A 24,443-nucleotide genomic window follows, 5' to 3' on the forward strand; every position below is an offset into this window, starting at 1 on the left:
TTTCTTCTTTTACTATTTTTATTATTTATTTTACTGTCTTAATAATAATATTAATAATAATTTTTTACTTAAGATTGGAAAAGGACCTGATTGGGAACAGCAGAGAGAAAAAGAAGAAAAATTAGTTGCTGATATAATTGATAGAGTGAAGAGAGAATGCGAAGCTCAGGGTGAAACTGTTACAAGGCGCGGTTACTCTAGAAGGACAACAGTTATGAACAGCTAAAATTAAGCCAAATAATTGTTACGATGTGCCAAAATTAAGTCTTCTTTGGTGTTTAAGATTTAAAATTATAAATGTTAATAATAATTTTTAAAATCGGGTACGAATATTTCTCTATACTTAAATCAACTTATAGAGTTGATTCATACAAACTCTTTAGCATAAGTTAAGTATTATATATTTGCGTGCATGCATTTGTAAATAATTTTTAAATTAAATTGATCTATATTTATCGCATCTAAGAAGAAAGCAAAAATTTTACAATTATTCTTCTTTTAATTAAATAATTTACATATTATATTCTTCATATTTTATCAGTAATTATAAAGAAGAAATTTATTTTAAAATCAAGATTACCTATATGTCTTCATGAATTTAAAGAAGCGATATAATATTACAATATTTAAAAAAAACTCGCATTAATTGCGAATTCAAAAATTATAATTCAGTGCCAAAATAAAAACTTGAAATTAATAATAGAATTGAAAAGTACCTACATATGTATTTACAGTTTAATTGCTTACTAATTTGTGAGGCAATTGCTCAAAGTAAATTTCGGAACAAGTCTTCTTATGCACGTCATTTATTTTTTAATTAGTCTTTTATTGATATTACTTTTAAAAAGTAATAGATAAATATGATCAAAACACCAATTAAATGTTTCGAAGTGATAGAATAGAAATATTTTAAAAATCAACATATTAATTGTAATTATAATTATAATAATAATGATAATAATAAAGAAATTAACAGCAGGAGATGTTAATAATCTAAATAACAAATATAAATATATATGATTCATAATTAGCAGTGGCTAATTAATCCAAAGTCTGTCCATCGTTTCTGTGTTTGAAAGTATTTTTTCTAATCAATCTGGGAGAAGAATAATGAGCTATATTTTTAATTGTAAATTTTATTATATAGAAATCAAATACTTGATACTTTTATTGAGTTGTCTTGCATTTAAAAACTTAAGATATGTAAGGTACATATAATATTTCTGAGCTCATCACCCAGCACCTCAATTATGTAAATAATAATGTAATGTTAAAATGTAGATAGTTAAAATCTTTGCTCATCGTCTTTTAATCTATTGTAATTAAAGTAATTAATTTTTTTTTTTAAAGAAGCTATACGAGAATCTTTGAATTTATTGCCAAAGGATCTTCCAAATTATATTTGATAATTATTGATTTAAATTATAAGTACTTTAAAAATCAGTGAGCTAGTTTATAATAATTTAAATAAATATTTATATATTCTGTGATTAATTTTTTAGCTCAATGTAATTTTTTAATAGTTACATATTAAATATTTAAGTAATTACAATTACTTATATCGAATTTGTTGATTCTTTTTATGTTTTATAAGCGTTTTTTTTTTTTTTTGTATATTTATAAATATTATGTTAAAAAAAAAAAATCTGAAAAGTATGGCTCTCAATTGAAATTATATTACTAAAGTTAGTAAAAACTGCAGAATGGAAATTGAAAATTATTAGAGAGGCTGTTGCCTAATTGAAGATAAAAATTCATATTCGTGTCAAAAATATATGCATATATTGAAATTGAAAAATATTTATTTATAAAAAATCAGAATATTTCGGACATTCGCGAGGCATTATATAAGTAAAATAATGTTTAATTGTACAGTAATTAATAATTAATTAATAGGTAAAACAGACAAACGACAAACTAATAATAGTATTGATGTTAAATCAATATTGAACAAAAATACAAAATTGTAGTACCTCTATATACAATTTAAAGTAATAATAATAATAATTCATAATGGAAGAAGAATGCAAAAAAAAAAGCCAATTGTCCAGATGATTTCAAATTATGTCAAAGTATCAATAGATTGAACAATAGCAATTTGTAATAGTAAGATTTTTGACGTATTTTGTGAATTGTCGTCCCACTAGGCAAATTTCAAAATAATTTTAACGAAAATACTGTGCATTTTATGGAACAAAAAAAATAAAATCAAAACAACTGATCAATTAACTCTCTCTACTTTGTTAATTATTTACCTTTACTAATTTTTGATACTGTGAACTCCAATTCTTGACTATTTTTTAAATTATGACTATTTTTAATTACAATAATAATAATAAGAAATATTATTTGCACAACAATTAGTGACTTTTAAAAAATTTTTAATGATGTTAAATATCTTCTTTATTACAAATTAATTAGAAAAGACTTTTTTTTTTTTTTAATTTGCACCTGTAATTTTTTTTTCTTTTTTAACTGTAAAATTTTTTATTAACATTTTTTCTGCTTCATTTTTCTTTTTGATATTTTGCACTTCTAACATGCTAAAAATTTATAACATTGAAGTTAGCCGTCAATTTTGAAATTTTTTTAACAAATAAATTACAATAAAAAAATTCTTCTAAAAATTTTCACATGTGGAACTTTTTAACTATATTTTTTTTATAATAATTTAATTGCTATAAAATTCTAAAAAAATGTTTAATGTTTGTTATCTTCATGAAAATAAAGTTTGCAGACGTCTAAAAAATTTAATGATTTTTTATATTAAAGAATTATTAGAAAAAAAGTAAAAAAAAAATTTTTAATTTGTTAAAAACTTCAAAAACTATAAATGCAATTTTTTAAAAATATTTTTTAGTTATAATTTAATAAAATAAGTATTATGTCATGTATTATGTCATCTTCAGTGTGATAAAAATTTTTGTCTCTGACAGTTGTGATAAAATGAAAAAACAGCGCGAATTTTTACTCAGTACACACTCGAGAATCACAACTTGTCAACAGAGACCTCTATAAAAGTATAATTTAGTAATAATCAACAAATAAAATTCCTACAATACCTACAAAGCCTCACTCGTTGATTTCTCTGAGAGATTTTTCGACGAAAAGAGGGGAATGTAAAGTGTATAAGTGCAACAATCTGAGCTACTCTTAAAAAATAAACCAAGCGTTGTTCCGTCTGCGTCTCGATCGTCTCCATACTCCATCCTCCGGGTGCGTAGTCCGCAGATATGTTCATGTTGATCGGTGTATATTTACAGCGGTAAGCTTCAGCGTCCATAGTTTGTTCACCGTCTACAGCTATTGTATATGTTGTGTGTGTAGTGACACAGGATCTACAGGGGGTATCAGTGCGTAAAAAAACGCTACATTATTTTCTACATTAAATAAAACTCAATGAATTAATAGTGCATGAAAAAAAAAAAAAAAAACTAAAAATGCTCTTAAAAAATAACTCATTAGAGTTGTGGTGACTGCAAGCTCGTGATTGTTGCGGTGGTAAGTCAAGTTACCGATAAAAAGGCAAAATAATATATTTATAAGGACGAGGATGGGCAACTGGGCGCTGGATCTCGTTATCGGGACTACTGTGCTCCTCGGGTGCATTATAATAACGGGTGGGACCACAGCAGCACTCGAGGTACAGGAAGAGTTGAAGCACCACGGAAGATGTGAGCCAATAACTATTAATTTGTGTCTGCACTTGCCTTACAATGAGACAATAATGCCAAATCTGCTGAAGCACCAGAAGCAGGAGGACGCAGGTCAGGATATCCATCAGTACGCCCCGCTTGTTAAAGTTCACTGCAGTCCTGATCTTCGTTTCTTCTTGTGTCTGATGTACGCACCAGTTTGCACTATTTTGGAGAAACCATTGCCACCTTGTCGGTCTATCTGCGAGAGAGCCAGAGCCGGCTGCGAGAGGATCATGAGGAACTTTGGGTTCCAGTGGCCACCGAGTCTCGAGTGCTCGAAACTTCCCGAGTACGGTGACCCTGACGAACTCTGTGTGGGAAACAACGAGACGTCTTCATCATCAAGACTGTCAACGACGATCCAGCCTCCTCATAGGATGAGACCTGCCTGGAATGACGGACACATCCCCTACGCAGGAAATGCTATTGCGGTTCCGGAGTACGAGAACCGAAAGTTCGTCTGTCCGGTTCAATTTCACGTGCCTGAAAGCTACGGCTATTCGCTAAACTTCAAGACAAAACCAATTCCCAATTGTGCTGCTCCGTGCAACGAAATGTTTTTCACTGAACAGGAAAAACAGTTCGCCAGAGTATGGATCGGGACTTGGGCGTCGATTTGTGCTGCTTCGTGCTTTTTCACTTTCTTGACCTTCCTGATTGACATGGAGAGATTTAGGTAAATAATTGATAATTAATTTATTAATACTTTAATTTAATATAAATTTATATCTAAATATTAAGTATTGTTAAGTAAACGTAAATTTTGTTTTAATTTACATAAGTAGATATCCCGAGAGGCCTATAATATTTTTATCGGTGTGCTATCTGATGGTTGCGCTGGTATACGTCGTGGGATGGGCCGCAAAAAATAACATCGCCTGCAGACAGCCTCTCCCACCGCCTGATAACATGCAACAAGTCCAAATGGTATCTACGATAACACAAGGAACTAAACACGAGCTCTGTACTCTGCTATTTATGGTACTTTATTTCTTCGGGATGGCATCAAGTATATGGTGGGTTATTCTCACTCTCACGTGGTTCTTGGCTGCCGGATTGAAATGGGGACACGAAGCTATTGAAGCTAATTCGCAGTATTTTCATCTTGCTGCTTGGGCTGCTCCGGCTATTAAGACAGTCACTATTTTAGCTTTAGGCAAAGTTGACGGTAATTTTATTATTTTATATTTAAAAATCAATACTTTATCCCCAAAATACCCCAGAGCAGTTCTTAATTTGTTCAGAAAATTACTTTGCAACAATATCCAAAAAAAGTACAATGATACACGGAAAAAACAAAATAACACTGGATATCATCCCAGATTATACTCAGTGATATTTGTATTGTAAAAAAAATTTCAGATAGTAGATAAAAAAATTCAGATTATACTGCGTGATATCTGTGTGATTATACTCATTGTAATCTGGATTATACTAGCTACTATCTAAACTTTTTTTCACTCAGTATAATCTGGGATTATATCCAGTGTCATCTTGTTATTTCCGTGTACTTAAAAAAAATTCTTATATTTACACTAGAAAAATCCAGATTATACTCATTATAATGTCTTTTATTTAATTATACAGGAGATGTGCTCTCTGGAGTATGTTACGTCGGGATATGGAATGTTGACGCGCTGCGTGGTTTTGTTTTGGCTCCTCTGTGCGTTTATCTGGTCCTGGGAACAGCTTTCCTTTTAGCTGGATTCGTCTCACTGTTCCGCATTCGCACGGTGATGAAACACGACGGTACCAAAACAGACAAACTTGAAAAGCTGATGATAAGAATTGGAATTTTCTCGGTGTTATACACCGTACCGGCGCTGATTGTCATCGCTTGTCTGTTCTACGAGCAAGCATACTTTGACGACTGGATGTTGACTTGGCACGACGACATGTGCCGAGGACAAGTGACGAAAGCTTACTACTCAATACCCTGTCCATTTAGCAAAGGACCGCCAGAACCAGTACGTCCAGAATTTCCGGTATTTATGATAAAATATCTGATGGCAATGATCGTAGGTATCACCAGCAGCTTCTGGGTATGGTCTAGCAAGACTCTTACCAGCTGGAGACAGTTTATAAATCACATACGGGGCCGTCGCGTCGAGGCTTACGTTTAATTAACACAAAAGACTATTACAATTATTCACTCATGACAACATCTACGTTTTCAATTAAGATTATTTTATACACGACTATATCTCCGTGAGTTATCATTTTATATTTAAATTACTGTAACGATTCGAGGATTATCATTGATCAGTTACTCGCTAGTTTTATTTATTTTTATTTTATACGTCTTATATTATTAATTATTTTTATTTAAAGCATGTTAGGCATGTGTTGTGATCAGGTTTTGTTAATCAAAATTATTTATCAATTATCTTTTTTTTTATTGGAAAGCGAATTGACCTTAGCACTGTGTCAATTTATTTAAGCTTTCTTTTATTTAATAACTTATTCACTTTAATGATTATCAGTGTAATTGTTTAGATGCACACTTCGGCAACAATAGTTAAAAAATTAACGCTTCCAATGTTATAATAACACTTTAAAACGCACTTTCATTTTTCTACAGTAGTTTTATGACATGATATTAAATTGATAATTGAAGTAAAAAAAAAAATTACTTGTTTTTGACGAATCTAGATATTTATTTTTTATTTATTTCTCGATCAAATATATCTAAACAATTACTATTATTAATTATTAAACTGAAATTTTATTTTCAAAAGAAAATTCCAGTAGTGGTAATTTATTTTTTCTAATGCTCAAAATTAAATTAGTTATACTCATTAAATACTCGTCCAATACATCCATTAAATAGTTTTTCTATTTATTTGGAAGATTGTATTATTATTGACTTTGTTTTTTATTAACAAACAGGTTTAATATACGCTTCAAAGGAATCTCACTCCTTATATATAATTTTTTTTTTTAAACGAACAAAAACGAAAGACTTGATACTATGAATCTTTTTTTTTATTAAAGTTAAGATTAACGCTAAGACTTTGTCACATTTTTTATAGATTTTTTAAATAAAAATATGTGCTGCTGTATTATTCAGGTAATAATTGTATATAAATGCAGCTTTTGCTATGTATTATAATATTTTTTTAAATAATATGTGTAAATATTTGAAAGAAAAAAAAGTAAAGTTTAACAAATGGTTCAATTTAGGTACAAGAAATGTTAAACTGACAAAAGTAATAATTATAATGAATTAGTTCAATCAATCCTGATGAAAAAGTAATAATTATTGTAATAAAAAATTAATAAGCAGTTGAAAATTAATGCATTGATGTTTGAATGTGAATAAAAATAACGTAATTCGTCCAAGGAAAAAAATCGTCGAGCTTTTATATATATTTGTGTATGTGTGTCGTTTGTATGAGCAAGTATGTGCTTTTAAAAAATTTTTAAATGTTTAAATAATCAAAAGAAATTTATAAGTATGGTTTTACAAAAAAAAATGAACAAAAAGAACAAGACCGTGTATCAATGTTTATTATATACGTACAATGTCATATATTATACGTAATATTGTGTAAAATTATAAGCATTATATTCTTTATATTATAATAAAAATAAAAATGAAATCATATAGTCATTTTTCATTTAATTTGATACTCCGATATGTAATGAAAATATTATTCTTTATTTTTTATTCAAGCAGTTCAAAGCCAATAATAGAAGCCCTTATAAAAATACAATATTATACAATAAAAACATATACCGTATATGAAATAAAAGAAAAATTACAGATTTTTAATTTTCATATTATATAACACAATACATAATACAAGATAGTCAATTTATGATGATAAATATTTAGGTCGCATTCGAAAATTCTTTATCTCTAGATACATAATCAAGAAATGACCTTATATCTTGTGAACTATTGACATTTTTAAAGATATAAACTCATCCCGATGTTACACTCATCAAGACCTTTCATTTGAGTACCCACATCAATTTTTCATATATTTTATATATATTATTTATATAAATATATAAAAAATATATCAAAAATGCAAGTGGGTACTCAAATGAAAGCTCTTGATGAGTGTAACATCATAATGAGCTTATATCTTAAAAAATGTCAATAATTAAGAAATTACGTTGTATCTTGTGAACTATTGACATTTTTAAAGATATAAATGCATCCCGATGTTATACTCATCAAGACCTTTCATTTGAGTACCCACATCAATTTTTCATATATTTTATATATTTATATATATAAATATATCAAAAATGCAAGTGGGTACTCAAATGAAAGCTCTTGATGAGTGTAACATCGGGATGAGCTTATATTTTTAAAAACGTCAATATTTAAGAAAGTATAGTACAATTTACTAAAAGTCACTATTTAATAAAAAAAAATTTTATTTATTTATAGTTTACAGGTCATAGGCAGTCACATAGTGACTGCAGGTTGCTAGTAATACTTATTGTCATAATCATTAAAATTACACGTGAATGTTGATTAAAATTTCATTTTAATTTTAAATCTAAATTTATTAAATAATAATAACAATATTTATATCTTGATCAATATTTTTATTAAACCAAAATCCTACTCCAATTTTTTCGATACAAAAGAGATATAAACTATATTAGTTATAAGCATTTGTTATTATGGTCACGTTTTGGTAACTTTTTTAGAAAGAATACCAATTTTGCGTAGATATTTAACGATGAATGGTGTTGCTCCAAGAGTTATTGATATTCTTACCGGAGCAAATAACTTGTGTATTGCGTACGCTATTAGAAATGTTGATGAGTTGGTCATAACATTCTCCAGTCGTTCACTTGAACTAGTGGGAAGCATTTTAACAAATGCCTGAACGTCTAAGCCACTGAAATAAAAAATAGGAAAGTTATTATTTATTCCAGTAAGTAAGTAATTGGATGGTATAAATATTACAATGAAGAATGATAATTATTTTAAAAAGTTTAGAAGAGTTATTGAGTTATAAAGAAGAAAGCTGGTGATTAACTTAAAGTTATGATGTTAATAATTGCGTACCTATAAACAATAAGGTAAAAAATACCAAGTGACATCAATGATATTGTTACATGGAATACAATTACAGTACTTCCATAATCCTTGACAGCCCTTTTAAGCTTCTGAGCGTTTGTTAATTTTTCATCCGACGATGAAGAAGCTGATAAATCTTTTGATGGATCCGTTTGTTTACTATCCGTTGAATAATGAGCAATCGTCGATGATAAAGTACCTAGGCGGAAAAATTGACGGGGAATTGATTGCGACAGTAGACCTCCACCACCGATATTTTTTTCCCGTGTTAAATTATTCAGATACTATAGAACCAGAGTGAAAATTACGTAAGCCGCTATATTGATATTTTCTTTATAAATCATTTCGAAGTTCTAATTAGCAAATTGTCTAACTCCATTTTAGAGAATCTTCCATTTTTACGAAAAAACAATTAGTTCAAAATTTATTATCACTTTAAAAGGCAATTTAATTTTTAATAAAAGTATTAGTTCCCAATTTGCATGTAAGGAATGAATTTAGATAACAACAATATCCAAAAAAAGAACAATAATACACGGAAAGAACAAGATGACACTGGATATCATCCCAGATTATACTCAGTGATATCTGTGGTGAAAAAAAATTTCAGATAGTAGGTAAAAAAATCCAGATTATACTGCGTGATATCTGGATTATACTCATTGTAATCTGGATTATACTAGCTACTATCTGAAATTATTTTTTTCATTCAGTATAATCTGGGATGACATCTAGTGTCATCTTGTTCTTGAAAATACTTGAATATAAATATTTTTAAGAAAAAATACTTGAAATTAAGGTCTAAAAGTTGTAAAAAATGCAGCAATATTAAAAAAAATTAGGTATAAAAATTTTGCAACTACTGTGTTTTAAAATTGGGCAGCTGTAAAATATTTTGGTTTGGATCATTCAAATAATTTATAATTAGACAATTGCTACATCAAAATATTAACAAATTACCCTTCAAAAAATAAGGAGTTAGACCAATTGCTAATTAGACCGTCGATTATGTTATCGTTAAATAAATAATATTCATTAAGTAAAATTAGCAATGTATGATAACTCGAACTTACTTTTAGACAAGTTTGGATTTTTATTTTTCAGTGCTGCATAATGGGCTTTTTGCATGTACTCAGCAATGTACTTGCTGTCTCTGGTCCATTGTCCTCCGGGCATGTTCAAGTAAGTGGACTTGCCAGCAGCGCAAAAAGGCTTCGGAACCATTGTTTGCATGCTGCTGTTCAAGCTCACTGCTCCGAAACAATCATAAGAAGCCACATGAGAGTCGATGCATCTCAATCCGGCCCATTTTGATGAGTTAAGACGATCACACGCTCCATTTGGCCCGTTAATTAGTGACAATACTGGAGCTGTTATGTCTCTAGCACGCTCTGGAGTAAAACGACCTGTTTCGTTGCCAAATATTTCAGAAACGTTCCTCGGTAAAGGTATTTGCGGTGCTTCCGGATAGTTGCGCACTCTTGACAAATAGAAATTTACTTTTTTCCGAATGTTTACATGCTTCATTTCAATTAATTTTTTTGCCTGCATGTTAACTGTAAGTAAAGTTTTAGAATTAATTTGATTATTCTATTTAAAATTCAAATTAAAACAAAATGATGATTAGGTTGATAACCTTGACGTTAGAAAATAAATTTTTGAAAATTTGTAGAATTTTTTAAAATAGATTTTAATTATAAAATTTAAATTTTTAAACAATCAATTAAAATGTAATGGTTTAAAATTATTTTTCACTCACTTATGTTAATGACATAACTTTTATTTCCATAATTAATTTTTTTTAAATAATTAAAAAAGTTAGTAAGTAAAATAAAAAATTACCTGGATAATTAAAATGATTAAAAATTGACAGAAATTCTCTAGAACATCTAATTCGTGACAAAGCCATTTTACTTTCTCCAAAACTGAAATAACGGCAAAACAAATACTTATGACAATTCGTTGAACCCAACGATTTTTTTTGCTTGGTGATAACTGCGTCGAGAAAACAAAATACAATATTTATACATTAGTAAAAAAAATAAATCATGACAAATAAAATTATAACTTACATATGCAGTGAAATTGACATTTGATACGAAATAAGAGATTTCTGGAACAGGAATAAATGCTTGAATATGATTAAAATTTTTAATTGATATCAAGAAATGCGTATATAAGTGTTAGTATATTTATATACATACTATATTTAATTGTCCACAAACCAGAGTATTATATCCAATATATTTAGTTGCTAACGTTTGCCGCTGTGTAAAAAAAATACGACCTCGAAATCCTCCCACCTTAACTTATAACTACAATATTTATTTAAGTGTTTTTTATAGTATTAAGTACATGACGTAAAAACACGCCTTACTAAGTATTATGCTAATGAAGATATTAAATTACAATTAACGCTCAAATAATTTTACCCAGAGATTTTTATACAAAATTAAAATAGTAGAAATAAGTATTGTCATTATTAATTAAAGTTCCCGGCGTTTTTAAAATGAATAAAATATATACTTTATTATTTATTAAATAAGCAGTACTAATGCCGGTAAATATTTACGGATTGTAATTAATAGAAATATATAAAATTGCTGATAATCAATTGATAACGTAATTAAAATTTTTTGTAGCAGTTGTTACGACAGAAAAATATTATTTGATTGAATGGATAGATATAAATATATATTTATCATAAATATGAGCAACGCGCGCAGCTTTTCAATGTGTTGGACATGTTAGACATATTCACTGTAAATCTTTGGACATATCAACAAGAAGCGACACCAGCGCAAAGCATGAAGGCACAGCTATAAGCTGTATCAGCGCATCATCAGTAAACCAGTAGTTCTCATACGTTTTTATTATCGTGTTTGGTCACGTCGTCCCTCTACTCGTTCACTTACCACAGATACTTACTCGTTAAAAAGAGTACATTTGCGAACATATTGTGTTCAAAGAAAGATATTCACTGCCGCTAATTAAATACTGTATTGTATTAACAAGATTCTATCTGAGTTCACATAGGAAACCTTTTTTTTCAGACAATTATTTGAAAGTTATTATGGCACAGAGCACAAGATTAATGTCATTATCGTCGTTACCCGGTGGATTATTGAGAAATCGTACCAATGGAGTTATTTCAACTTCTTCTAGACTTGCCAGGTACTTGTCATTTTTTATCGCTTTGATTATATTATTATAATCTTTGAGTTTATGTCAATTAGAGGACAAGTGGCTTTATTTATTTGACCTTGCACGAATCTGTACAATTATCTCATAAATAATCACTTTTTATTTAATTATAATTACTTATTGACAGCTCGTGGTGGTCACATGTGGAAATGGGCCCGCCTGACGTAATCCTGGGGGTAACCGAGGCCTTCAAGAGGGACACTCACCCGCAGAAAATAAATCTAGGTGTTGGAGCTTACAGAGATGATAATGGAAAACCTTTTTTGCTGCCCAGTGTTTTAAAAGTGAGTTTATAATTGCTTTTAGTTTAAGTAGTAATGTTTCAAGTAGTTAATTGAGAATAATTGATATTCCTCTAGGCGGAAGAAAGAATTAGGGCGAAAAAATTGGATAAAGAATACTTGCCTATTTCTGGTGAACCTAATTTCTGTACTAACAGCATTACCTTGGCACTTGGAGATGGTAATGATGTGGTAGCTAATAAATTGGTGAGTATTTTAATTTATTTTCCACAAATCAAGTGTATAAAATATTTTAATTAATAAAATTAATTAAACAGAACACAACTGTCCAAGGAATCTCCGGTACAGGATCATTGTGTATTGGTGCATTTTATTTAAGTAAATTTTTTCCTGGTAACAAAGAAGTTTACATGCCAACACCAACGTGGGGAAACCACATTCCTCTATTTAAACTAGCCGGATTAACTCCAAAGTCTTATCGTTATTATGACCCGAAGACTTGCGGATTAGACTTCCAAGGAGCTCTAGAAGACATTTCTGTAAGTTAATAATTTATTGATGATGATAAATTGAGCAGATATTTAATCATTTTTAGAATTTTTTGTACAAATAAATTATGGCAAAAAAAAAAAATATAAAAAAAATTAACATGGAGAAATTTTAAAAAATTAAAAATTCAATTTTTTAAAAATAATTTTTTGAAACAAATTTTTTTGTTAAAAAAAAATTAAAAAATTCTCTGCTAACTTTAATGTCATGTTTTATTGTTACTATTAATATTTGTTGGATTTTGATCGCATTAGTGACTAATTAAATTTTTCCTGCATGAAAAGAAAATGCCAGAGAAGTCAATAATCCTTTTACATGCCTGTGCCCACAATCCTACGGGTGTTGATCCCAAACCTGAGCAATGGAAAGAATTGTCAGCATTGATTAAGAAAAAAAATCTATTCCCATTCTTTGATATGGCGTACCAAGGTTTTGCATCAGGTAAAATGTCAACTAACACTGTTCTAATTAAGACAATTAGCGAACAATAAATTTTATTTGATATTTAATTCAGGTGACTGTGCAAGAGACGCAATGGCCGTAAGGATGTTCGTCAAGGAAGGCCACCAGATAGCTCTAGCTCAGTCGTATGCTAAAAATATGGGACTCTACGGTGAACGTGTTGGAGCGTTTTCATTGGTGACGTCAAGTGCTGATGAAGCTGCACGCACGATGTCTCAGATAAAAATACTAATCCGGCCAATGTTTTCTAACCCGCCTATCAGCGGCGCTCGCATTGTTAATGAAATTCTGAGCGACCCGGCGTTGAAACAAGAATGGCTTGGAGATGTTAAATCTATGGCTGATCGTATTATTGGAGTGCGTAATAAATTGAAAGAATACTTGAAGAAAAACGGCAGCTCTCGCGACTGGTCACATATCACCGATCAAATTGGAATGTTCTGTTTCACTGGACTTAAACCCAATGAGGTATTTTTTATTTTGATAAATACATAAGCAAACATTTTTTTGATTAATATAATTGATAATTGATTATTTCAGGTGGAAAAATTAACTTCCGAGCATCATATTTACTTGACTAAAGATGGTAGAATATCGATGGCTGGAGTCACCTCCAAAAATGTTGAGTATTTAGCTCACGCCATGCACCAAGTTACTAAATAGATTTTAATTACCAGAGACCAATCACATTAAAGTTCAAAATAGAATTAAGTATGAATTTTAGTCTCAGATTCAATGATGCAGATGCTAAGATTTATTTAATAATATCAAACTTTTAAATTATTAAATAGTAAACAAATAACGGTGTTATATAAACTTATTTAAAATATCTTCAATTTTTTATTTTATTTTATTAAAACCGAGTTTTTTCTTATCTTAATATTAAAATAATAAAAAAGTATGACACTGAAGTTGACAGACATTAGAAAATTTTTTAGAATTTTATAGCAATTAAACTATTATAAAAAAAAATTGAATTAAAAAATTCCACATGTGAAATTTAATAAAACTTAGAAGTGAAAATTTTTAGAAGCATTTTTTTATTGTTAAAAAAATTTTTTAAATTGACAGCTGACGGCTAACTTCAGTATCATTAAAAAAATTGGTTTTTAATAAAAAATTTAATCTGGAAAATAAAAAATATCAAGTAAAGATATTTTAAATAAGTTTATAATACAGTTAAATAAATAAAACTCATATCAAAATGCATTTCTAAAAAAATTTAGCGCACCTAGAAAAAATCCTAGCACTGCAGGCAGTGTAAAATAATAAATTGATATTCATATTTATATTATCTACTTTGAACTTTTTTATTTAAAAATCACAAGAAGAAAAAAACAGTTAAAATTCCACGAAATGCATTTTATACCAAATCCCCATTTAAAAACTTCAAATCATTGTAAAAAGATAATAAACATAAGTACTTTAACTCTTTCTTGAAATACTTGTTATTTATTACATAATTTATTTCTATTCATATTTCATAATTTATGGTAGCAGTAATAATAAAAAATAATTGATAAAAAATAGATGATCAACTATATCAACAGAAGACAACATCGCTTCCTTGATTGCCAACAAACGTGCCTACTCGCATAAAAAACGCATGATCTTTGTTGTTGAGAGCTTGGAGCGGAGTAAAAAGCCAGAGAGAGTATTTATTTATTACCTTCACCCGGAGTTCTGCGGTATGGCCTTAGTACTCACCACTGACAATTTAAAATTCCGCGGTCGTGATAAACTTATTTATTTGTCCAGTGGATTTTTCTATCAAATGAGGACACCAGGCGCAATAAAATCCGAAGTAAATAAATAACACCTACAAGCATTGTTGTGACCAAATTGTACCTCTACATAACATATATAACTGGTGGTGGTAATTGCTGTTGTAAGTGTCGTGAAAACCCAGTCTCACACGCGGACAAAATGCTAAAGAACAAATTTAAATAAATAATAATAATAGACACAAGTTGTGTCATCGCAAGTTAAATAAATCCGACCGGACAATGGCCGTACGATAATAAACATAGGTGTGGTTAAATTTAACTTGCATATATCTATATATATATTTTGCTTAAATACTTATTACTCTATATACATACAATTAAATACTGTCATTTATATACAATATGACAAGTTAATAAAAACGTCACTGTACCTAATAAATTATTTTTAAAAAATTATTTTAGTATCACTGTGATCAAGCAAAGAAAATAAAAGACCAGCCTTGAATCTTGATAATCTGGATGATCATAACAGCTGGCAAATAATCTGGTGGAAGAGGAAGCTACCCGATAAGAGCATCCTAGTGCGTACATTAAGTTAATCATATGGGTTGGTTAAGACCAGAGAAAATATATTAAATATTACGACACTGAAGTTAGCAGACGTCTAAAAATTTTTGAATTTTTTTTTTTTAATTAAATTACAACTAAAAAGATATTTATAAAAAATTGCACTTATAGTTTTTCAAGTTTTTAACATGTGATATTTTTTTTAATTGTTTAATTGAAATTTTTTCGATAAAAAATTTCTATAAATTTTGAAATGTCAGTTAACTTGATTTTCATTAAATGATACTAAAGTTAGCCGACGTTTTTAATCATTTGATTTTTTTTTTAATAATTAAATTAAAACAGAAAAAAATTTCACTTACAGTTTTTGAAGTTTTTTACAAGTGGGATTTTAAAAAAAATTTTTTTGTAATAAATTTTTCAATAAAAAAAATTTCTAAAAATTTTCAAATGTCGACTAACATAATTTTGACTTTCATTAAATATTACAAGTGATCAGTGACTGGTGTAGATGTAGAAAGAGAGTCTCTGGACCTGGTTCTAAGTTCTAAGAGAGTATCAGTAGACACTACATAACATATAACGTCCCCTCTCTGTTCTCAGTATACCCGTGGGTGCGCCGAAAGGGAACAAAAACGCAACAACGCTGCCATTTTGGGCTGTTGGAAGCGGAACAACTCGAAGACTTAACTCTCTACCACTAGCTTGTGGCCTCTGTGGCCCCTTCCCCGACACCGGGTCGCGGTACTACTTTTACTGATAGACTCTAGACTCTATATTACAGACTACATGTACATAAATATAAATATAATATATAAACTACACAGATGGATTTTTATCTAGTATAGCAATATCACATCTACTTACTCAGAGCTAGAGACAACACCACCAAAAGTGAGGCCGTTAATTGCGCGCTCATCATATCACCAGTTACTATAGACTGTGAGTATGACATATACATACATATATACATAAATATACACACCTGGTCCTAGATATAAGTGTTGAATTTGTTTGTGTGTAGGTTTATCGTCCGTGATTGCTCATTGGAGGTTTTCAGTGGTATAGTAGTAGTCGTTGAGATTGAGCTAACTGAGGCGACGCCGCTGTCTACGTCTGCCGCGGTCCGTCAGTGTGTTCGCGGCGCTTCGCGCGACAGCAGCTAAATACAGCAGTTATAAATATATATATATTTATATATATATAGATGTATTGAATACTGGAAAGAAGAAAATAGCTTGAGAGTGGAGAGTAAGAAGCAGAAGCAGCAGCAGCAGCAACATAAAACGAGTTAAAGGGAATAGAAACAAGTTTGCGCGAGTGAGAGAAAAGCAAAGGCTCTACGGCGTGTTTGGCGGCGACCGCGACGAGGCGCGAGTGAGTACAGGGTGCGTGCATGCATGCGTTAACGATTACACGTGTGTGTACTTGTCGTGAATCTCGTGGCGCTGGTCTTGGTGTTGGAGTGTTGGTGACCGCGGCCCCGGTGGTGGTAGCCAAGGTGCTCTTGGTGTTGGTGTTGGTCGTGGTGGAAGTGATTGTCACGATTGTGATAGTACTCTGCGCATCCACAGAATTCACCATCGGGCTCAACAACGGACGACCAACAAATGTTTTAAATGGACGCATCGTCCATTATCACCCAAGTGTCACGGGATGACGAGCTTGGCCACTTCAATAATGAAAAAGGTACGTACTTACCAAAGAACTACGTTCTGTCACAGTGGGTGTGACATATCAGGACCATCCCAACTCCCAGCTGCACTCAATTTATGTTACATTACTTTATACATAATCCATTACTCACTTACTTACTTACTTACTTACTTACTTGGAGTAATACCATTTTATTCGCGGGAGGTATGCAAGAGAAAAGTGTGTGTGTGTGTGTGTGTGTGTGTGAGCAAGGAGTCTGCACCTGTTACCGCGGGGAAGAGAGATTGTTCCTTGATACTCGCCTCGCCTAGATCTAACATATTATTCACCTTACCATTTTTTATTATATTAACCTTATCACTACTTTTATTTATATTATTTATATTATATCCTACCATTAATATCTATTTACCTACTCGACTTTTGGTTACTTACACACTTACTTGGTAAAGTAACTTGTAGCTTGTAACTCGGTGCTCCAATCTGTCCTTCATACTTAGCTCTGTCTCTTTCATTTTATTTCTCTTTTTTGTTTGAGTATACCTACTCCGAAAACTAATAAAATCGTTTGGCGCTATTTCTACTTAGAACTTTAAACTCAGTAGTTGATTTTTATTATAATTTTTATTTTTCTTTTTACTCTCAACAGTATAAGTTAATTTTTTATGAAAATTAAGTTAGCCGACATTTAAAAATTTTTAGAATTTTTTTTCATTGAAAAAATCATCACATAAAAATAAAAAAAAAATTCCATTTGTAAAAAACTTTAAAAATTATAAGTGCAATTTTTTAGTTCTAATTTCATAAATGAAAAATTATCACAATATTAAAAACGTCGGCTAACTTTAGTATTATTAATTTTTTGTATACTTTTTTTATGGTACAAAATATTAATTATTAAATATTACTTGCATGTAAGTATAATCGAAAATTATAGAGTTATAAATAAATTCATACAATTTAAATAGTTGGACTTAATTTATGCTAAATGCGCATTTATATCCGTGTTTTTTTTTTTTTTTTTTTTTTCTATTCTTTCTATTTACCTCATGGAATGCAAATAATAATAATAACAACAACAAATAACCACTATAACAATGAAACTAATAACAATTCCAAACGTCTCCATTGAAGCGTATCACGAAGAACGATTAAAATTTTCTCTTTATTTATTTATTTATATATTTTTTAGCACAACTACCGAGAGAAAATGAGGCGACCAGCAACAACAGACCACCGGGTGGCAAAAAACCTCGAGGAAGAGGTTTACTGCGCTCTCTCCTGTGCTGTCTCGGCAGGGGCCGAGGTAGCGGCAGCTCCAAGAGCTCCAAAGCAAGTTCTCTCCAGAGCGAGGGTAGAGGCACCCCGCCGCCTGGTACCCGATCACCAAGATACCTTCTACCACCCATTAGACATCAGGATATGCACAAAAAGTGTATGGTAATTGATTTGGATGAGACTCTGGTGCACAGTTCGTTCAAGCCAATCAACAATGCAGACTTTGTTGTACCCGTCGAGATTGATGGAACAGTGCATCAGGTGTACGTTTTGAAGAGGCCTTATGTCGACGAGTTTTTACAGAGAATGGGTGAACTTTATGAATGTGTTCTATTTACCGCGAGTCTTGCTAAAGTAAGTGTATTCATAACTCATTTTTTTTTTTATTTTTTTTTAAATAACTTTATACACACATACAATCATGGTAATTAATTTAAGTATGTTTTTAATATTACTGAAAAATAGCCGTTTGTAAATTAGAACGTTTATTAACTCTAAATTTAGAAATCAGTTGATAATGTCATTTGTAAAATTAGTCGCTAATAAAAAATGATATTAATGAAATTAGCGAAATGGAAATTTCACCAAGTATAAATTCACACTGATAGAAGGATTTGTTTATAGTTAAAAATATTTGTTAATATTTAACAAATCATTTATTAGAAACCACTTTTTAATCCTTAATAAATATTTCTTAGTATTTAAAAAGATTTATTAATATTTAATAAATGAATATCAGATTTATTAAATACAAACAAATCATCTTAAATACTAAGAAATGTTTGTTTAATACTAAAAAGTGGTCTCTAATAAATGATTTGTTAACTATTAATAAATATTTTTTGGTACAAATAAATCCCTCTATCAGTGTGCAGTCATTTATAAAATAGCGAAAAACAAAAATCTGTAGCAACTTGTAAAAATAGTCGATGGTAAACTTTGTGAATTGTAAAATTAGCCGTTTTTAAACTTCTTATAACTTTTGAATGGGTTGGTCGAATCTGCTTTAATTTAAAAAAAAAAAAAAAAAAACTAAATTTATGGAAGTCCTTTTTGATGCCTCAAATCGTTTTTTGATCCGTCGATCCATTCAAGAATTACGAAAGATTTAGAAACGGCTAATTTTACAATTCACAAAGTTTACAATCAGCTAATTTTATAAGTTTCTGCAGTAAGAATTGGCTAAATTCACATAGCCACAAATTTTTATTTTTCGCTATTTTATAAATGACTGAAAATATATTTGGTGAGATTTAAATTTCGCTAATTTCATTTTTTATTAGCGACTAATTTTACAAATGACATTATCAACTAATTTTCAAATTTATAGTTTATAAACGTTCGAGTTAACAAATGGCTATTTTCCAGTAAAATTAAAAACATACTTAAATTAATGTCCACGATTGTACATACATTTTTATACATATTTATATTTTTTAAATTGATTTTAGTACGCGGATCCTGTTGCTGATTTGCTTGATAGATGGGGAGTCTTTAGAGCAAGGTTGTTTAGAGAATCGTGTGTTTTTCATCGTGGTAATTATGTCAAGGATTTAAATAAGCTTGGTAGAGACCTTCAGCAGATTATAATCGTTGATAATAGCCCAGCGAGTTATATATTTCACCCGGATAATGCAGTAAGAAAAAATTTTTATTAATGATTATATTTCATTCTTACTTTTATAATTCATAGATAGATCTAAGTTTACTATGTCGACTATTTTTTTTTTTTTTTTTTTTTTGTATCTGATAATAACCAGCATCAGCCTCTGAATATTCTCTCTCTGTGTTGCCTCTGACATTATGGGGTCGTATATAATTTCATGGTCAAGAGAGAGAATCAATATTTATACGAACACTGATGCGATTTAAAGTTTAAACTATCTACGTAGGTTATGAGTAAAATAAGACCTCCAGTCAGCTGTAATTTACAACAAAAAAACACTGTATCATAATTAGAAAATTAAAAATATAATTTAGCTATTGATTTATAAATTATAAATAAAAAATGTGTATTGTAAATAATAATTGTTATGTTGGATAGGTACCGGTAGCTTCATGGTTCGATGACATGACAGATTCGGAGCTGCTTGACCTGATTCCCTTTTTTGAGAAGCTGAGTAATGTTGAAAATATTTACACAGTTCTGTGTAATAGTAAACATCCGTATAATCAAGTACCGGGTGGCGGTACGTTACAAAATAATTCGAGCCCTGGACAAGGATCAATGGGAGCCTCCTAGCCCCGCCGGGAGCCTGGCCTAGCGGTCAGTCTCTTTGCCTCACACTGCGACCTCAGGAGAGCATTTGATGAGCTTCTCCGTGTTGCTGGACTGTCTTGTGCTGCTGTTGAACGTCTATCGCTAGAGTCACCATCCAAGCAGTCGGCGCCGTCTCCAACTCGGAGATCACCGGTGACATAATTCAAATAATAACTATTAAAAGTAAAATAATAAACTAAATAACTAAATTTACGCTTAGTCTGGAGAGACGCGAAAGATTAGACACGTGATTATTCTTGATAACTTTATCTGATTGGTACTAGCTTCGTCGCCTTACTATTCATAATAAAAGATTAACAATAAGAAACATCTTATCAAGTGAAAATATCTGAAAACTATCAAAGACTTTTGTTGGCTTCCAAAACATACTTTAGTGTTATTTTTTTTTTTTTTTTTATTTTATATCTTTCTATTTACAAATAATTAGAACGTTGTGTCGTTTTTTACTATTGTTTTATTCTATTTTTTATTATTGGAATTAAATAAAGTTAGAGCAATATTTACATCGCTGAAATTAGACAAAAAGTGATTGAGCACGCATTTGTTACGCACGGGTCACTTGTATGCGTGATCTCGATCGCATGAGGGATAACTCGAGGTCGTTCGACAAAGTCAAAAGAATAATAATATAAATATAAATAAATAAAAAAAGTAAAATGATTAATAAGATTACCGATTACATAGAATTACACGTGAACTTGAAAAGTATGTAAGAGAAATGATGCATATCACATTCTTTCTCTCTCCAGACAACAGCGCAAAGACGTGCGGCGATAATCCTTTGCGTGTTAAATTAATATAACTTTGTATTAAGACGATATCATCATTAACGAATTAGAATTATTTATACATATATTTTTTTTGTTTTATATTTTATATTCATTTTTTTTTTTTTGAGCAGTGCTATCAAGGGAGATTTTAAGAACGCGCTATTAAACGCAACGTTGCTCACTTTAATAATTATGTCAATTTTATTTCAGTAGGTAAAGTTTTATTGTAGTAACTAACATCTTACTAAGCTTGCCACGTACAGGATCACAATATGCCTCGCAATAATGTCGTAGAAAACAAAAACAAATAATTAATTAATTAAATAAATAAAATTTAAAACTGATTAAAATCAGGCCAATCAACCGGTTAGTGAACATTAAATTTGTATTACTCTTGCACCATTACCAACTCCATTTACAATGTTCTACGGGCGGTAACGTTAATTGTCAAGGATTACAAAAACATTAATGAGTTATTTAATAATCCAAGACATCTTTTTAACTACTCATCGTTGATAGGTATTATTTTTTCACTCTTAGATTTTTTTTCTATCAATTAAAGTCTCGAAAAATTGAGAGAGTTTACAAAAATAATATAATATGTTAATTAAGTATAAAATAAAATAAAATTAAATTAAATTAACAATAACAATAATAATGATTCAAAAGACTTTAACTGCCGCTCCAGTTGTTTTTTCCGGAACTACAAGACTTATATGATGATTGTATAAAAAATTTTCCATACTGATGTAATATAAATCGTATCTTGATTTTTTTATCGTCAATTACTGAGTAAAAAATAGTAGTGATTATTGTAAAGAGCACTTGTACTTAGCGACAGCGCTTGATATTATTATTATTACTATAACTATTATACATTTACGTGTACGTACATATATTTATATATTTCCGATGTTTTTTTTTTTGAGTAATTAATGGATTTTAATGATCAATTTTACGCCAAAAAAAATAATTATTTATACACATATATAAGTACTGTAATTAGTGTTGTTATTATTTGTACTTGTAATAACTCTTCGTGATCCACATAATAATGTTATTATTACTGTTATTATTGTTTATAAACAAACAATCGGTCCGTCCTACTATACTTTATACTATACTTTAAACTATACTTTAAACAATGCCTTTGTTTTCTTCCTATTTACAAAATAATTATTTGTTTAATTAAATAGTTTACTATTGTGTTTATTTTTTTTTTTTTTTTTTTTTTAGTTTTTTTACAATACAATGTTTACTCTTACAGTAAAATGATAAGAGAATGAATTAGATTTTTTAAACCAAAATTATTTACCTGTAAATCGATGTCGTAATTTCGTAATTTTTTACACTCACGCGTCACGTACGTTAGTCGTGATTGTGAAATTGATAAATTAAATAAATAAATCAAATAAATATTTAAAAAATAGAAAAGCTAAAAAATGGAGAATGGTGTGCAATGATCAAAAAGATAATAAATTATCATAAAAGATTTATTGCAGACGTGTGGCATTGCTGGGACTTTAAGTGGAATGTTTATAAAAAAATTAATGAACAAACAAACAAAAATAAATAAATCAGTCGTAGATATTTTATTGGTATTACTCGACTGAGGCTCAATCGAAATACGCCGCACGCAACGTCGGTATTTTATAAGTTATTGACGAAAAATAGTAATCAATTGGTGCTTCCGTAATTAGAATGAAAAACAATTAAAATTTATATAATGTGACTAAACACGACGAAGTTATTGGCTATTTTCGTCGAATTCTTTTTTTTTTTTGTAATAAATTTATTAATTACTCTGTGTCTATATAAACACATATAATTGTATTTATTTATATTGTTTATATACACACAACTATTAAGAGTGATAAGTGCGTAAAATTTTACGAGAAATGATTTACATTTAAAACAAAACCGATTTATCGAAATAACCCAATTGAAGGATATATATTGTGTGCATGTGAGTGAGTGAGTGAATTAGTGTGAGTGATAGCTAAAAAATTTTAAATTTATATTGTAAATTGAAAGAAAATTGTAAATTTAAAAATAATAGCAGCCAATGGACGATTCGCTTATTCCATCATTTTTATTATATTGGCTCTCGTTACAAGCATTATACATTATTATAATTATTATTATTATTATATTATTATTATTATTACAATTATAAAATAACAATTAACAAATTAATAAGCGTACTTATATGTACGGTTTATAATTTTAAAAATAAGCTATTGAAAAACGCGATATGCCGCAATGATTATTTGCAAGTACAAAGTTGTTTAATTTAAAACAAACGACAATGTCGCTGTGGGAAAAAATATTAAGTCGGTACACTAACTGTAAAACAAATGTAACTTTTTAGATAAAAAAAAGTATAGAATGCGAACAAAAGAGAAATGATTTCAAATAATTATTGTATTGATTTAATAGAGAACAAAATTGTAAATTACGTAAATAAATAAAATTAAACGCTAAATTATATTGATAATGCGGATAATTAATTGAAAATTAATTTAATATAAATACATTTTTTATAAATAAAAAACAAACAATACGTCAAACCAATTTCATAGTTTTATTATTAAAATTTTTTATAATAATAAAACTACAATACAATGCATTAATTAAATTAATTCATTAACATGAAAATAATAAGTAGGTATGCAGACATCCATAAAATTATTATTAATAATTAAATATTGTACAAAATTTGTCACAAAAATATATATGTATAGAAAAAATTGATATAAAACAGAGAGACAAATTTTCAAGCGGGATATTAGAGTGTTGAAAAAAAAAATATATATATATATATATATATCAGTATGCATGTAGACTTAATTATTAATTATTAATAATATTGCCTTGATTTGTAAATAAAACTTGAAACTTCCAACTAACAGTCCTTTTAAAAATAAAAATATTGCGCTCGCAGTCATTACACGAAGCTCAC

At 29.4% G+C, this 24,443-nt stretch overlaps 5 protein-coding genes across 19 annotated transcripts in view; 4 read left to right on the forward strand and 1 right to left on the reverse strand.

Annotated features, from left to right (window-relative positions):
* Positions 1 to 910, forward strand: part of LOC123273035 (protein tramtrack, beta isoform-like) — a 34,021-nt gene extending 33,111 nt beyond the window's left edge. For all 10 annotated transcript variants that reach the window (XM_044740174.1, XM_044740182.1, XM_044740179.1 and 7 more), the window contains exon 6: positions 74 to 910. In XM_044740174.1, coding sequence (XP_044596109.1) covers positions 74 to 226 — 153 coding nt within the window. In that variant the 3' untranslated portion in view covers positions 227 to 910. The remainder of the gene's footprint in view (positions 1 to 73) is intronic.
* Positions 911 to 3,075: 2,165 nt separating this feature from the next.
* LOC123273126 (frizzled-2) lies at positions 3,076 to 6,372 on the forward strand. 2 transcript variants are annotated; one of them, XM_044740348.1, is made up of 3 exons: positions 3,076 to 4,374; positions 4,484 to 4,866; positions 5,286 to 6,372. In XM_044740348.1, exons 1-3 carry the CDS (start codon positions 3,554 to 3,556, stop codon positions 5,819 to 5,821), a joined length of 1,740 nt encoding a protein of 579 aa, XP_044596283.1. In that variant the 5' UTR covers positions 3,076 to 3,553; the 3' UTR covers positions 5,822 to 6,372. The 2 variants fall into 2 exon arrangements, with proteins under 2 accessions (XP_044596283.1, XP_044596282.1); XM_044740347.1 differs by having other exon boundaries at positions 4,481 to 4,866; positions 5,286 to 6,371.
* Positions 6,373 to 8,243: 1,871 nt separating this feature from the next.
* Positions 8,244 to 11,172, reverse strand: LOC123273128. Of its 3 annotated transcripts, none has more exons than XM_044740352.1 (6): positions 10,971 to 11,172; positions 10,818 to 10,858; positions 10,588 to 10,740; positions 9,819 to 10,301; positions 8,734 to 8,944; positions 8,244 to 8,563 (listed from the first exon to the last, which is right to left on the reverse strand). In XM_044740352.1, the coding sequence occupies exons 3-6, from the start codon at positions 10,652 to 10,654 to the stop codon at positions 8,347 to 8,349; spliced, it is 978 nt and encodes a 325-aa protein (XP_044596287.1). In that variant the 5' UTR covers positions 10,655 to 10,740; positions 10,818 to 10,858; positions 10,971 to 11,172; the 3' UTR covers positions 8,244 to 8,346. The 3 variants fall into 3 exon arrangements, with proteins under 3 accessions (XP_044596287.1, XP_044596285.1, XP_044596286.1); XM_044740350.1 differs by having other exon boundaries at positions 10,950 to 11,172; XM_044740351.1 differs by having other exon boundaries at positions 10,818 to 10,876; positions 10,950 to 11,172.
* Positions 11,173 to 11,514: 342 nt separating this feature from the next.
* On the forward strand, positions 11,515 to 14,022 carry LOC123273127 (aspartate aminotransferase, mitochondrial). Its single transcript, XM_044740349.1, has 8 exons — positions 11,515 to 11,693; positions 11,799 to 11,919; positions 12,077 to 12,233; positions 12,309 to 12,437; positions 12,509 to 12,730; positions 13,025 to 13,181; positions 13,255 to 13,670; positions 13,743 to 14,022. Exons 2-8 carry the CDS (start codon positions 11,819 to 11,821, stop codon positions 13,863 to 13,865), a joined length of 1,305 nt encoding a protein of 434 aa, XP_044596284.1. The 5' UTR covers positions 11,515 to 11,693; positions 11,799 to 11,818; the 3' UTR covers positions 13,866 to 14,022.
* A 790-nt stretch (positions 14,023 to 14,812) lies between these two features.
* LOC123273129 (carboxy-terminal domain RNA polymerase II polypeptide A small phosphatase 1) lies at positions 14,813 to 24,410 on the forward strand. 3 transcript variants are annotated; one of them, XM_044740354.1, is made up of 8 exons: positions 14,813 to 15,232; positions 15,392 to 15,510; positions 16,100 to 16,240; positions 16,324 to 16,438; positions 16,521 to 17,185; positions 18,345 to 18,784; positions 19,882 to 20,067; positions 20,475 to 24,410. In XM_044740354.1, the coding sequence occupies exons 5-8, from the start codon at positions 17,116 to 17,118 to the stop codon at positions 20,670 to 20,672; spliced, it is 894 nt and encodes a 297-aa protein (XP_044596289.1). In that variant the 5' UTR covers positions 14,813 to 15,232; positions 15,392 to 15,510; positions 16,100 to 16,240; positions 16,324 to 16,438; positions 16,521 to 17,115; the 3' UTR covers positions 20,673 to 24,410. The 3 variants fall into 3 exon arrangements, with proteins under 3 accessions (XP_044596289.1, XP_044596288.1, XP_044596290.1); XM_044740353.1 differs by having other exon boundaries at positions 16,100 to 16,438; XM_044740355.1 differs by lacking the exons at positions 14,813 to 15,232; positions 15,392 to 15,510; positions 16,100 to 16,240; positions 16,324 to 16,438 and having other exon boundaries at positions 16,503 to 17,185.
* The last annotated feature ends 33 nt before the right edge of the window (positions 24,411 to 24,443 follow it).

Source organism: Cotesia glomerata, linkage group LG10 (genome assembly GCF_020080835.1).
Source record: "Cotesia glomerata isolate CgM1 linkage group LG10, MPM_Cglom_v2.3, whole genome shotgun sequence".
Classification (NCBI taxonomy): domain Eukaryota; kingdom Metazoa; phylum Arthropoda; class Insecta; order Hymenoptera; family Braconidae; genus Cotesia; species Cotesia glomerata.